Source organism: Alligator sinensis, unplaced genomic scaffold (genome assembly GCF_000455745.1).
Source record: "Alligator sinensis unplaced genomic scaffold, ASM45574v1 scaffold693_1, whole genome shotgun sequence".
Classification (NCBI taxonomy): domain Eukaryota; kingdom Metazoa; phylum Chordata; order Crocodylia; family Alligatoridae; genus Alligator; species Alligator sinensis.
Genome location: NW_005841987.1, coordinates 2,243,996 through 2,257,897, shown reverse-complemented (window position 1 = coordinate 2,257,897; position 13,902 = coordinate 2,243,996). Strand labels below are relative to the sequence as shown.

Below are 13,902 nucleotides of genomic sequence, written 5' to 3'. Positions count from 1 at the left end.
ATCATTATGAATCATGTAGATTGATACTGAATGGTTCAAACAAAACTCTTACACCTTGGATGCCTCAGCTGCGAAATTTTAAATATGAGGACTGTAATCAAAACGTATTGATCTCTTCATTTTGTTCTGTTAGCCAAGGCAAAAAAGGGGGCAGGCATAGAGTGAAAGAGGAGGTGCTGGGGTTCCAGTTTCTTTCTCAAATAACCATCTCCTCTTGCCCAGCATTATCAGATGTGTTTAGATGTAGATATAGTTTACACCCATCAGAAATGATCCAGAAATTAAACTGGGTTTTCCTAATCCAATGTAAAATATATTGTAAGGATAAGCTTATACAGCTTTTTGCAAGTTGCACCATCATAATAAAATCTTGGAAATTAATGTCACCAAAGAACTCACAGAGAGTATTAATTTTCCAAATTTGGCTTGCTTGTAGCAAAAGAATGATATGAAATCCCATATAGGAAGTTCAAGAAAGGATTAGCAAGGATAAAACTCTTATGTTTATGTCGTGCTCGGCATAGTGGGTTCTTAGTCCAGAAACAGGTTGGAACGTGGCACATTTAGTTGTGCCATCATGTAAAATTGTATAGGCAAGCCTAGAATTCCTATGGTATTCATCACTGAGCTGTCTCTGTAAAAGATAACTCAAGAAAGCCTACAGATGACACTTGCCAGTGGCTAGCTTCCTCTCAGTCACTGTGGTGGGTATTTCAAACCCTGATAATTATAGATAGCCACAATCCTTACCTCATGAGAATGTTGTGAAGAATGGCTAGTTGAGATGTTTGAACTGTTCATTGCCAGGCATGCATGTGATTCTCAGCTACTGTAAATCTGTATAGTTTACCCCCGCTGAGGCTCTGGATAGGATTATCAAAATCAGCTAAGTGATTTACAAAAACATGTTTCATTGAATTTTAAGGAGACTTACGTGTGTACATTACTTAGGTACTTTTGAAATTCCTATCATTAGCCCTCATTTTTCTTTCTTTTGCTAGCAGGTCTTTGCAAATGGATCTGCATTTTCTTCAGGTGTGTTTGCTTTTGCTAACTGTTGTCCAGATACCCTAGGTGAATAATTTTCATCCTCTGCATAATTCCTGGACTGCTGCTTTTATCTGTTGGCTTTGCTTTGCATTGATCTTGTTCAAATTGATGGGCGTTTTACTACTGGTATCAATAAGGCCAGGATTTTATTCGTAGTATTTTTATGTCCTTTAACAAAAATAATTAAAACATATTAAACAAGATGATAATTAATACTGAATAGTAATTATTAATTCTGATATACATTTTGAGTTGGACAGTGGTGTATATGAAAACTGAAAATGTTTTCAGGATTTGTACTGTTTATTTAACTAGACAACAGTAATTTTTCTGAATTCAGGTGAAAATCCCTATATACGATAGAGTATATATAGACTAAAAATCTTTTATCTTCAAGTTGTTTTTCTATGTGACTCGTATGTAATTACTTTTTTGTAGTTTTCTAAATGTTTTCATAATACCTTTGTATTTAAAAAAAATCTGAATCTTTTAACATCAGTCCTTAATACAGGCCTCTGTTTATTGCCTTAAGTTACGGTTTCATTGCTATTCCTGTCCTGGACTTCTCTTAACTATGAATCACCAGAAAGGTGCTTAATCTTAATAGTCCCAAAGGAGTAAACCTCATAAGCATGTGTGAATTTTATCATGTCAGTAGCCCTAGTGATTTTACATGGTTAAAGTTTGTTCTTGTGATTAGGTGCTTTTATGAATAAGAGCCACAGTGAACTTTGAAGATGAATGAAGGCAAATGGGCTACCACACCTACTGGGCTAAGTCAAACAGTGGAAACAGGTTCAAGTTCATTAACATCAACAGAGTGTGTTTGCTTATATTGAATCTGAGTTCTAACATTTAAATTTCTGAGATCAAAGAAAGGTTGAATCCCATGTCACGGAGCCACAGGCAGAGACACTCCAAAGGACTCTCTGGCTCCCCTGGAAGTCGGGGGAATGGAAGGGTCTGGATAGTGACAGTGACACAAGGTGGACTGGGGGTCCCCAGCATAGTCGCAGGTGCCCCGGTGACTGAGGGGGATTTTCATAGAAAGGTTACGAGGGCTAGGTGGTAGTCTGAAAGGAGCGGAAGGAATTTGTCCGTTTTGTTTTCCCGTATGTAGTTGTCAAAGCATTTGATCACTTTTTCTTTCGGTGTAATAAACCCTTTTTGGTTTTCTAGTATTTGGCTGAAGTGTCTGTGGCACACTGTAATTTCTCGGCAAATGAATAACCTGGCATACCCATTTGGCAGAGTGGGGGACCAGTAAACTTACACAAACCCAGGGCATATCTCTGGAAGCATCCCAAAGTTTTGTCACGCTTATGTCTGTAAATATTATGGGTAATACATTATCTTACTCTGACATCTTTTTATAACAAAGATAGCTTCTGATTACTTTCTCCATTGTTAGTTTATTTATTTATCTATTTATTTTAAGGAAAAACTGGTCTACTTCTTGGATTGTTCTGACTGCTCAGAAAATAGAATTCTACAAGGAATCGAAACAGCCAGCATTGGTCAGTCTGGTAAGCAGCTATCCTTTAAATCCTTTTCAGAAATGTTACTGAATAAAAAGTTTAGCACCATATAAAAAAAACCAAAGAAAAAGAGCTTGAAAACTTCCAGAGATCTGCCAGCAACTGTAACAAAATGACTCAATAAACTTTTAATCAGATAGAGGGTGGGGGCAGAAATAGAACTTAGCACGTCTTTTATTAAGAGGTGCATTTTGAGAATAATTGCAAAGTGAGACAAATGGTGAGCAACTACCCAGTAATGTGAAGGTAACACTTTAAATTAAGGTGCCACTTACAAATGCTTTATTCTTATTTATGAAAATGATCACTAACCACAGCTACTTCCTCAAATAATGTATTATAAAGTATGTTATAAAATGCATTAGTAATAAATACTTAACAGATGATGCGATGAGAATCTGTTGCAAGTGATATTATAAGACGTAAATTGTACTAAACCATGTATGTGCATCTTTAATACATGAATTTAAGTTGTTATCCAGTATGCTATAAAGTGGCTTATACATTAATAAATTATAATAAACTATTTATAAATGGAACCTTAATATAGGGTGTTACCAAAGAGGAAAACACTGTAAGTTAGCAAAGTGATTTTTTATCTTAGTATAAATGTGACACCTACCATATCCAGCTAACCTTCCTGAATATTTCTATGACTCCATCTAATGCAGCTAATGCAATTTCTGTAGCCTGTAGTTACTACAAAGTGAAATTTACAGTACCTTTTTATTGTGCCCCAAGGAGAGGCCACTGATCTTAGTCTTCAGAGATGTGACAGTTATGTTGCACAAGCAATAATGGCATGTATCCCTTCAGTGCTAGTTACTGTGGAGTTCAAAGCTACAAACCTTGGTATGGGTTCCAAAAAGAGAACTCAGTAAATATATGACACTGTGGACAGAAAAGGGACAGGTTTGACAGAGCCCTTTTGTGAAGGGCTCCCAAGGCTTGATCAAACCTGCCATACCTTATTGAAGTGATGGGTGACTAGAAAGGAGTCACACACAATAAACTAATTTATAGATGGCAGGTGATGAAATTTTATGCTCTTAAGCCACCAATATTGTTTGCATTATGGTCTTCTTTAACTTAACCCCTTCTCCTTCCTCCTTTTGCCTCACATGCAAAGTGATGTTTGTTAAAAATAAATAAAAGGTAATGCTGGCTCTATGAAAATTTTGATAGCTTTTTATACTGAAATGGCTGGAGGAGGGTATATTTCAAAAGCTGTACAAGCGAATTACTCATAAATTAATGTTTTTTTGAAATTCTCATTATTCATGCTAGCATCATGCTAGCTGATTTTCATGCTAGAAAATGATTTTGCCTTTACTGTCTGCATTAAGGTAATTTAGTAAAAAGTATTCTATTAGCATGTATTCATGACTTAGTAGTCACAGACTTGTACCTGTCCTTGTTGCATGGTCATAATCACACGTGGCATTAATAGATATCCTTGTTAGTAGTCTCAACATAGTGGCCAAGAACTAAATGAGCACCCTTTTCCCCCTTAAGTGCCTTTGTCCAAGTCAGAGTTGTTATCTGTACCAGTTAGAGGATGCTAGCCTTTTTCCAAGCAACACATTTTTAACAATAATTTTGAATAGAAGAAGAGCACTTAACATGAAACCAAAGGCACATAAACTTATCATTGGTAATTATCCCAGGATTGTTGCAATCAGACAGGAAATTTGATTGAACACGTTAGTGCTGAAACAGAACATCTGATCTTGTGAGAGCCTGAACAGCCATGGTTCCCATTCATTGAAATTTGCACGGTATGGGCCACAGTGGGAACTGAGGATGCTCTGCTGTTCTTAGGCACTTACTAAGGACATGCTGGGTGCATCTACATGTGCAATTAATTTGAAGCAATGAAATCTGGAGCAGTTTCTACATGTGCACCCTTGAGCCAGGGTGGAGCAATTTACATCAGGGCTGCTCAGTCCCAGGCTTCTGGTGGTAGCATCAGGTGACAGAGGGATTGGCTGGAACATGAGGATGCTGAAAGTGTTCAGCCATGTGTCTAGGCAACAGGCGGGAGTCTGGCCGCTTGCTGGGTGGGATGACTGGGTGCAATTTATACCCACCATCAATGTGTACATGTATGTTTAACTGCAGTTAATTAGCCCACCATAAGATAGTACTGTCCCTGACAGTGCCATCTTAGGGTGATGTTAATTAGTTTACTTTGGCCTAACAGCATTACATGTGTAGATGGTGACATTTTACTCTGCAGCTAATTAATCTACTACAGTTACGTGCACATGTAGGCATGGCCACCTTGTAAATTCCTGAACTAAGTCAGTGATTCTCAGCTAGGGTGCCACTGGACTCTGGATTGCCTTGAGATCCTTTTAAAGTGCCAAGAAATGTTAGCACTGTTAGGTACATCCCCCAAACCTAAGCTAAGAACAGCACTTGCAGGAACAGCACAGGCAGCCCAAAGTAATTAACTACTTGGGAAAAGGGGAGCTGGCAGATCTGAAGAGTAAGCTCGGTAACTTCATGGGGGCAAGGAAAGGGGAGCTTTGCTTGGTCAGAAGTAGTCAGGTGGCTAAGAATAGCCCAGTCAGTGTTAGGGGGCACGGGGTTAGAAATAACACAGCCCCAGGTTGTGGCAAGTGGCTACACTTTCCTTGTCCTGGAGCTGTGCTGTGAACACATTTGTTAAGCCAGGTTAAACCATTTCATATCAGGATAACTCTCTGAGGTGAATTATATTTAGGTTGGGCATGCACATTTTAGAGCATAGGTTGCTCTGTAATTGCCTGCATTTTCTACCATTTAGATCAACTTAATTTTGGCTAGGTTGATCTAAGGGTGCAGGCAGAAGTGCAGCTCCCTGCTGTAACTGAGAATACTTTGCAGGAAGCATTCTGAGTTACAGCAATCTCCCGGAACAAACAGAAGTTCTTTGTTGGTTGCAGTGGGGAGGGGAATCCAGCTGCATTGGCCCTCCTTTCTCCCAACCTGTCCCTGTTTCAGAGCGGGGAGAGAGAGCAGAGGAAGCTCATTCTAGGGGTTCCCCGGTTAGCTCTAGAGGGTGGGGCAGGGGTATTGGAGCCCCTTCAATATCTCCGCTCCATCCTCTAGCAGGGGCTGAAAACCCCACAAACCGAACTCCCTCCTCTCCCTTTCCCCACCTCCCATTCCAAAAACAGCTCAAGGCTGGGAGGCAGTGCAGACAGAAGTTACAGAAGGTGCTATGTTCTGAAATGTTATCATCTGACCTCTCATACAATGAGGGGTCAGATTTTCACCTGATCAGCCATTTTTGAAGCTGTCTGCATTTATGTCTGGCCATGGCTGTAAGCTGCTTTCTGTGGCCAGTTTGGGTGAAAATTGTCTCTTCCATCTGTGCCCTAAATATAATGCTTGAATAAAGGCTGCCCTTGCCACTTGTGGCATGTTTGCTGCAGGTTAGCCACTCCTGCTCTACAGCTTAGTGGCTAAGGTACTCAACTGGAATGTGGGAGACCAGCATTCATATTCCCTTTCTGTCTTTTTGAACTGGACCTGATACAAGACAGAGTAAACCTGGAATCACTGTAATTTGCCCTGAAATGAAGGGCCAAACTATCAGCTGGGAAGCATTAGAGTGCATTGGGTTCCTTTAATTTCACCTCCCTCATCCAAAATTCTACTCACTTTCCACAGTGTTCTCCTTGTACGATTTGCCAGATGAGTAAGGGATGTCTGTGCTGCCACAGTGGCAAGCCGTGGCAAAATGCTGCCAAGAGACAGCCCTTGCCCACTTTCTCCTAGGCCATGTGTAGATGAAACGGGAGGCATGTGTGCACGATACTTTAAAGCATGATAAATGCTTTTGTACCACTTTAATGGTGTCATGTTTGCATGCCTCAGCAGCGTATTGAGCATTAATTCCAGCTGCTGTAGGAAATTCAGTGGTGTAATGCACCTTAAATGACTTGAGGTGCGACAAATTAAAACTCAAGGAGTTTCAGTTTGCTGCCCCTACATCTGCGGAGTAAAGCACCGGGCTCTGTGCAGCTCCACGGCTCTGCAGGAAGCCCTGCATGCAGCCTGGCAGCAGCCTGGGAAAGCAGGCTTCAACCAAGAAAAGCGACAAGCGTGATCTTCCTCCCTGCCACAGAGCCTGCCTCCCTGAGCTGCACGGGGGCCCAGTGCTTCCCTCCGTGGGTACAGTGTACCCCAGAACTGCCCGAGCTGGATAGCTGGATGCCTGTGTGTGGGTGCCACCTGGAGGAGGGAGGGGGGCACCACTGCCACAGAGGGAAGCACCAGCCCCTCGCCCCCCCGCCACTTCCCGCAGCCAGGGACTGCTCTGCCCTCCCCTCCCCACAGCCAGAGGCAAGTAAGTGAGCAGGCTGTGTGCACAACACGGGGGGGTTAATAAGCCCTAAATTGAAACAGAGTTTTTTAAAACCCACTGCTTCAATTTAAGGTCCCCATTTCATCTACACATGCCAATCACTACCTTCTTAAGCCTGAAGAATAGGCAGTTTAGCTGATTAAGTATGGCCCTGAATGTGTGCCAAGGGACATGTTTGAGGGAGAGCCTTAGACCATCTCTCCTTGTGTACTGAGCTAAACCAACTATGCTGCCTAGTCTTGGTGCTTTGGCATGTGCTGCATCAGTGAGTGGGCAGAGGATGCTTCTGAGTAGTGCTCTTGGGTTTGCCACAGAGTCAATGTGCCCTAAGTATCTGGATTAAAGCTTTATATTAAGCCAGAATTCTTCACACTGCAAGAGTTTTCATCAGCTCCTTCAGGGCTGGTTTAATGAGTGGCAGAAGGGGACTTTGGTAGAGAACAGGAATCTGGCTCAAAGCTAAATATGTTTAGTGAAAAATAAATACGTTATGAGACACAACCTCATACTAAGCCACTACCTTTTCTGAAAGCTCGCTTCTCCAGCAGTGCTTGTAATAAATGAGGTAATAATCACTGCTTCATAGCTTTATCTTTCTTCTTTAAAAAAAAACAAACAGGGTGATCTTAACACAGCAAACAATACGTGCATATACCTAAAGTGAGTTACCATGTACAGTAAGCTTTGTCTTCCTGCCCTCATCCTCCCCCTTTATTTTTGCCACATCCTCCAGTTTGATGTCTTCAAGCTCATGATGAAAAGGCTGAGCATTTTAGCATAGGTTTCTTCTGATGTGACCCTGATCCCATGGACCTCACCCAACTGAAAATATTCTCGTCCTGGCAGCACATTTTATGTGCTGGGTTTCTGACTACGGCAGCTACCTAAAACAATATTTTTACTACTGCTACTATTGTTCCTACTATGAGCCTGAAAGTTCAATAATGAAGCACTGTGAATGCTAACCTGAGCATGTTTTATTGCTATTTTTTGTCATGATATCAAATATTGTAAGCAAAAGTCAGGCAAATAATAGATGGATATCACTGCTAATAATGTCATAAAGAATTCAGAGAAGTTTCTGCTCAAACTAAATAAAATTCAGGCAAACTAATTCCATCTGATGAAGCTAGTTCAATGTTTGTTTGTTTTTTACAAACCACTTGTCCTGCTATAATCTTGATAGCTGAAAAGGAATAATATAAAAGACTTCATTAAAAATCATTTGTTTACTGACTTTTTCAAATATTGTTTACTTCAGAAAAGAGAGAACTCAACCATTAATTAAATAATGCAATAAAGTCAATGTTCATTCATTGTAGTATGAATTTAATAACATAGCAATTTTATTTATAGCAAGAAAATGATGTGATTTAACAAAAAGATTAATATAGCTTTAGATTATAAAGCCATTCATTCCTTATTAATTATTAATCATTAAGTACTGTATATAAAGTGAAAATTTAAAATACGGATGCATCATTATAAAAGGAACCATACCTCATGGTAAAGCCATTCAGGCAACATTGGGAGAATAATGAAAGTATGAACTCATAATCTCTCTTTTTATTAAATAAGCAGCACTTATTGGTGATTTTAAATTATATTTACCATAATTTTAATAATATTTTGATTCACAGACTGATGCTATCTACAGCCCAGTATTGTACCCCATCATTCCTTGTTTCCAATGGAATCCCTCCTGCAACTGTAGGAGTAAGACCCATTAGCACATTGGCTGCCCATACATGTGCATGTTGGCATTCTAATTAGAATGTGTTGGAATATACTCAATTAATCAAATCTGCTCCATGTTCTAATTAGAATACTGCAGCATCACCAGATCCTCGTGTGCAGTAAGCCACCACACTTTTAAAATGGCTGTGGGTGCTTTAACTAAACCTTGTCAAATGAGGTCTAGATAAATCACCCCACAGCCATTTTTAAATGCACAGGGGCTTAATACACATGACGGTAAGGCATTTTAATTAGAGCAGGTGCCTGAGGACCACTTGAATTAAAATGCACCCCTCACCCTCCACCGAGCATGTGTATAAGCAGCCATTGGTAGCAAAATTCCTGTTGACTTCTATGAGAGATGGTCTGGGTCCACTGCTTTTCTATCAAGGTTAATTCTACCATATGGCCTTGTTATTCATAATAATTAAAGAAAGTGGTGGTGTAAGCCACAGAGAGATGGAGAGGCTAAAAGATAAGCATTGTGTTTGTTTAAACACATCAATGACAATATGAAGGGAATACTACAGCTTCACTGCATATAATAAATATGATATATTTATCTCCTGGTCACATATACGTATTTCATACAACTTTAGCATTTACAAAACTGTTTATCTCTTAATTTTAAATGGATATCATGATCTAACTAGATCATTGCTCCATTGTTAGTTCTTCTCTGACTGCCCTCAGGATTATTTTTTCAAAGATTTGTACTTTTGATTTAAAAAAAAAAAAAAGACTAGGCCTTTTTTTGTCAAGACAGTTTATTGCACAGAGGATATTTTAACCTCAGGTTTTTAGTCCCTCTGCAAAGTAATTTACCAGGAGAAAACGCCTCTGAAATCCATATGCATGCAGAGACAGATTTCATTGTAACAGACACTTGTATCAATTTACAGCACAACCCCCACCAACAACACTGGTATAACATAATTGGTCTGACTGAAGAACACAAAGCAAGGACATGGGCTCTCACATTAAACTAAACTCATTCTGTAATGGCACTTATTACTTATGCCTACATATTTTGGAAGCAGGTTGCATATAATATAGCATATAAGACGGCAACATGGCCAAACTGAACCTTGGATTTATATTGATTTAAATAAGGACTACCCTGTGCCCACTCTCCAAAGAACTCCTTGATATCTAATCACAGTGGGAACTCTGATGTGGGAAGAATTTTCTGCTTGAATCTTCATTCCTTTGCTTTTGTGGATTTCAATAGGATGTTTCACCTATACCAGTACTTGTTTGGGTTATGAAGTTTAGCAACAGTAACCACCACACTTATGCATATTGTATCCCCCAGTTGAGGCAAAAGCACTACCTTTCCCAAATTCAAATTACTTCTACTGTATTTCTAATGAGGATGAATTAATATCATTTATATTAAGCAGAAATGTAATCATCTTCCTAATATCGCTTCCTAATCTGCGTCCCTTCTCCATATATCTGAGAAGGAAACAGAAGCATATAGCAACTATTTCTCACTGCCTTTTACATACCTGAAGGAGAAAATAATACTATATTCCAACATGATAAAGAATGCTTATACAGGCACTCCTCACTTAACGACCTACCTGTTTAACGACCAAAACAGTCCACCTGTTTAACGGCCAGTCCACTAAAATCAGAAATCCTAAGGGCTCTGCAGTTGGGCACTGTGACCTGGTGCCAATGCTGCAGAGTACCTTATCTCTGTTTGGGTACACTGTTCACATTATGGAACAGTGTGGTACATGTCTTCAATTTCCCAGACTGTGTCTGCTGGCTTCAGACACAGTGGGCTTTGAAGGAAACTGTCACAAACAGGCTTTTTCAAACCAGTTAAGCTTTGCCATTCCCCATAACCATTGTGTTAATGCATATCTATTTTACCTACAAGCCAGTTCCCCAAATCAAACCTCTAAGTACCATTTTGTAGCCATCAATATGTAGGTATGCATTTACCTATTTTAGGGGGTGCAAACCTTTTGCTGAATTCTTGTGGGTGGAGTTCTAGGAGGGTAACCCACAGAGATTCCTACTTCAAAGATCCAGTATTCATATTTTTTTAAGGTATGCAGGAGGGAAGTTTGTAACTCTAACATTTTCTCTGAAAATTTTGCTCATTATAAGACCTCTGCCAATCAGAATTTCTATCTGAAGAATTCAAAATGTTTTACATTATAAATTAATTATGCCTAACAGCATCCTTGCAAAGTATTGGTATTGCCATTTTGCAAGGGACAGGGAAATTGAGACATAGTAAGGTTAAGATTTCTGCCCAAAAGAAAAGAGGAAGCCTGTGGCTGAGGCGGGGAAAGAACCCTAATCTCTTCCATTTCTTTCACCACAGAACATTCTTCTCTTTTGAATAACTCATGATCATCTATTTCTCCCTTTGAAAAAAAGGGGACAACAACCTACTGGTCTGTCAGTTCCAGGGGTGCTGAACCACAGTGGTTTTGTGGTTTGGCAAATGTAGAGCAAGATAGTATCTTTAGAGCTGAAAACTGTTTGAGTTTCTGACTGCAAACTACTTAAATAGAATTTCTTATGGTGGTTCTCTTAACTCAAATGGATCCCCATTTAACCACCTTAGAGTGTCTCCTGGGTATATGTGGTTTTCATCCACTAGTAGAAATTTGGTGGGAACTAGTAGTGTGTCCAATACTGAAATTGATATTAGAGTAATCACAGAATACTACAATTTAGTTTCCTTTACCAGCAATGTCCACTCTTGCTGGTTGAAAACAAAGGGAGATTTAAAAGAAGGGAAAAGGGGGAAAATATATCAAGATGACCCTTTGAATTCCACAGGTATGAGCAATGACCAAAGCAACAGGGAATTCAATGTCACCAAGGGTTGGTTTTTGTTTTTGTTTTTCATTATTTTCTGGGATGCTTAACAACCTGATCCATAAAAGCTAGTCCATATTTCAAAGCACTTGCTGCTACTAGTGAAGAGAACATTATCTTGTCTAAAGGAATTCTGCTTTAGTTAGCATAGCTAAATCATTTCCTGAAACAACAAACTTCACTGCAAACAGACTTCGAGGGAGATTGCCATATCATTTAGAAGTATAAGTTTTTCACACCTCCAAACATATCCATGACAGCAGAACTTTACATTATAGACTTCCTTCAAGGTGTCAAGCTCCACTTGCTATGTGCTTGATATCCTGGAACCTATTGACTTTTGTGGGATTCAAGATCCTGGTACTTGATAAGATTTAGATCTTGACAACTGGCACAGATAAAGAAGATAAAAGATAAGATTTTTTTTTAAGGGCAGAGATACACATTCATTTCTTTCCAGCTATACCAAGCAATTTAGCAATCAATTGATTAACTTATGTGTTAATCAACACAATGTTACCTTGTTTTGCTGTAATTTTTTAGGTTTCATTGGAAAAAATAAACAGTGCACATCATCCATACCATTTTTTTTCATTTTCCTTGTTTATCAGTTTGTTAATTGTCCAATGAATTATTTAAAATATGCAGGCTAAATCATGATTAAAAGTGATTTATATTCACTGGATGAGGGTGGGGGTATCAATGGTTCAGTAGAATATTTTACCCATTGAACTTTATCCACTCTCATTCTATCAGACAACCTTCCTCATTTCTGTATGTCCAGTTCATGTTCATATTTAATTTGTCTTTGCAGAAACCTGGCTATAAACCCGAATGTGTGGATTTGTGTGGAGCTTGCATTGAATGGACCACAGAGAAATCTAGCAGGAAGAATGTGTTTCAGGTAAGAATCACCTTATTTGTTCCATTCTATTAGGGCTAAAACTAGGTTTTAGTTCCTTGTTTTAGCGACCAAAAATGATCTAATTCAGCACTTTACTATTTTTCCTAAGCTAAAGAGTCCCGATGATTGAATCTATTAAAACACTTGAGAACCTGTTGATTTATTGATTAATGTTCTACATACAATTTGTTTTTAAAACTTAGTAGGTAATTATTTTGGTCCGAAGTCTAGAATCCTTGACCTAAAGAATCTCCATAAACAGAACTTTCTCAGACTGCTTACAAAAGCTCTGCTCCCACTAAGTGTGGTTACTCTGTTTATTTTTATTTCTGTTCAGGGCTGCAGTGACCCAGGTTCATTCCTGAGCAGGGAGTATAAGGAGGCTAAGAACTCTGTATTCTTCAGGGCCTATAGAGAAGGTTATATATTTCATATGCCTGTCCTTCTGTATGATAGAAAACAAACTATGCTGTTTCATTTTATCATCTGCAAGCACTTGTATTGAAAAGTAAACTTAAGGCCTTTACGGAAGATAAAAAGGGAGAGAACGGTATTATTCCAAGGATTTAGAGGCTTAAAAAAAGGCTACTGCAATACTCAGTTCCACAACCCTTGAAATCAGGGGAAATGTTTTTGTTCATTTCAATGAAAGTTGAATCCGCCTCCAAAGGAATATTATTTGTACCTATGATTTGAGATTTTAGACAGGGCTTTGGTGTCATCAATATAGTAACAGAGAATGTTCCTTTGTTGCACTGCACGTTAGTGTAAAATCAAGCCTTATAGCAGGGTTGGGCAATTATTTGGGCCCAAGGGCCACATAGGGAGTTTTGATGAGCTGTCATGGGCCAGGTCAGCACCCGCTCTCCTCTCCCCCGCTCCCCACTGTGACAACCCACCAAGCTCCCTATGGGGTTTGGGTGGGCAGGGAGCAGTGTTTGGGACAGGGACAATGGTGATCCACTCCCTGCATGCCCCAAAATGGGATATATGAAGGTATATGGGGAGACATGCCCCAAGGTGGATCCCATTGGAGGCGAGGGGAACAGAGCTGCAGCCACACTGGGAGCAGCCCCACCAGAAGCTGCACACTGGCCAGAGCCAGGGCTACGGCCAGGGCCAGGGCTGGGCAAGAGTGTGGCACAGGCTGCCCTGGATGGGGCACAGCTCCATGCAGTGCCACATGGGCAGCTATGGACTGGGCAAGCTCTGCTGCATGTGCTCCCTGCAGGTAACTGTTCATCACACCAGGTGGGCAGAGCAGGTGGCTGGGAGCTGGAGTCAGAGCCCTACGTGCTGGGGAAGGAGCCATTCAACTGAAGGTCCCCCACTCAGAGTGGTGCAGCAGGAGCAGGAGGAGGAGCCACCAGTGGAGGCGAAAGGAGCAGAACAGTCCCACCAGTCCAGGCCCTGGCCAGCACGTGCAGCTTCTGGCAGAGCTGTTCCCTGTGCATCTCCTCTCCCGCTGA

General features: G+C 40.2%; 1 protein-coding gene across 3 annotated transcripts in view; it reads left to right on the top strand.

Annotated features, from left to right (window-relative positions):
- The window catches only part of ARHGAP15 (Rho GTPase activating protein 15), a 509,509-nt gene that overhangs the window by 94,565 nt on the left and 401,042 nt on the right, over positions 1 to 13,902 (top strand). For all 3 annotated transcript variants that reach the window (XM_006021329.3, XM_006021328.3, XM_025201252.1), the window contains 2 exons: positions 2,489 to 2,576; positions 12,344 to 12,433. In XM_006021329.3, coding sequence (XP_006021391.1) covers positions 2,489 to 2,576; positions 12,344 to 12,433 — 178 coding nt within the window. The remainder of the gene's footprint in view (positions 1 to 2,488; positions 2,577 to 12,343; positions 12,434 to 13,902) is intronic.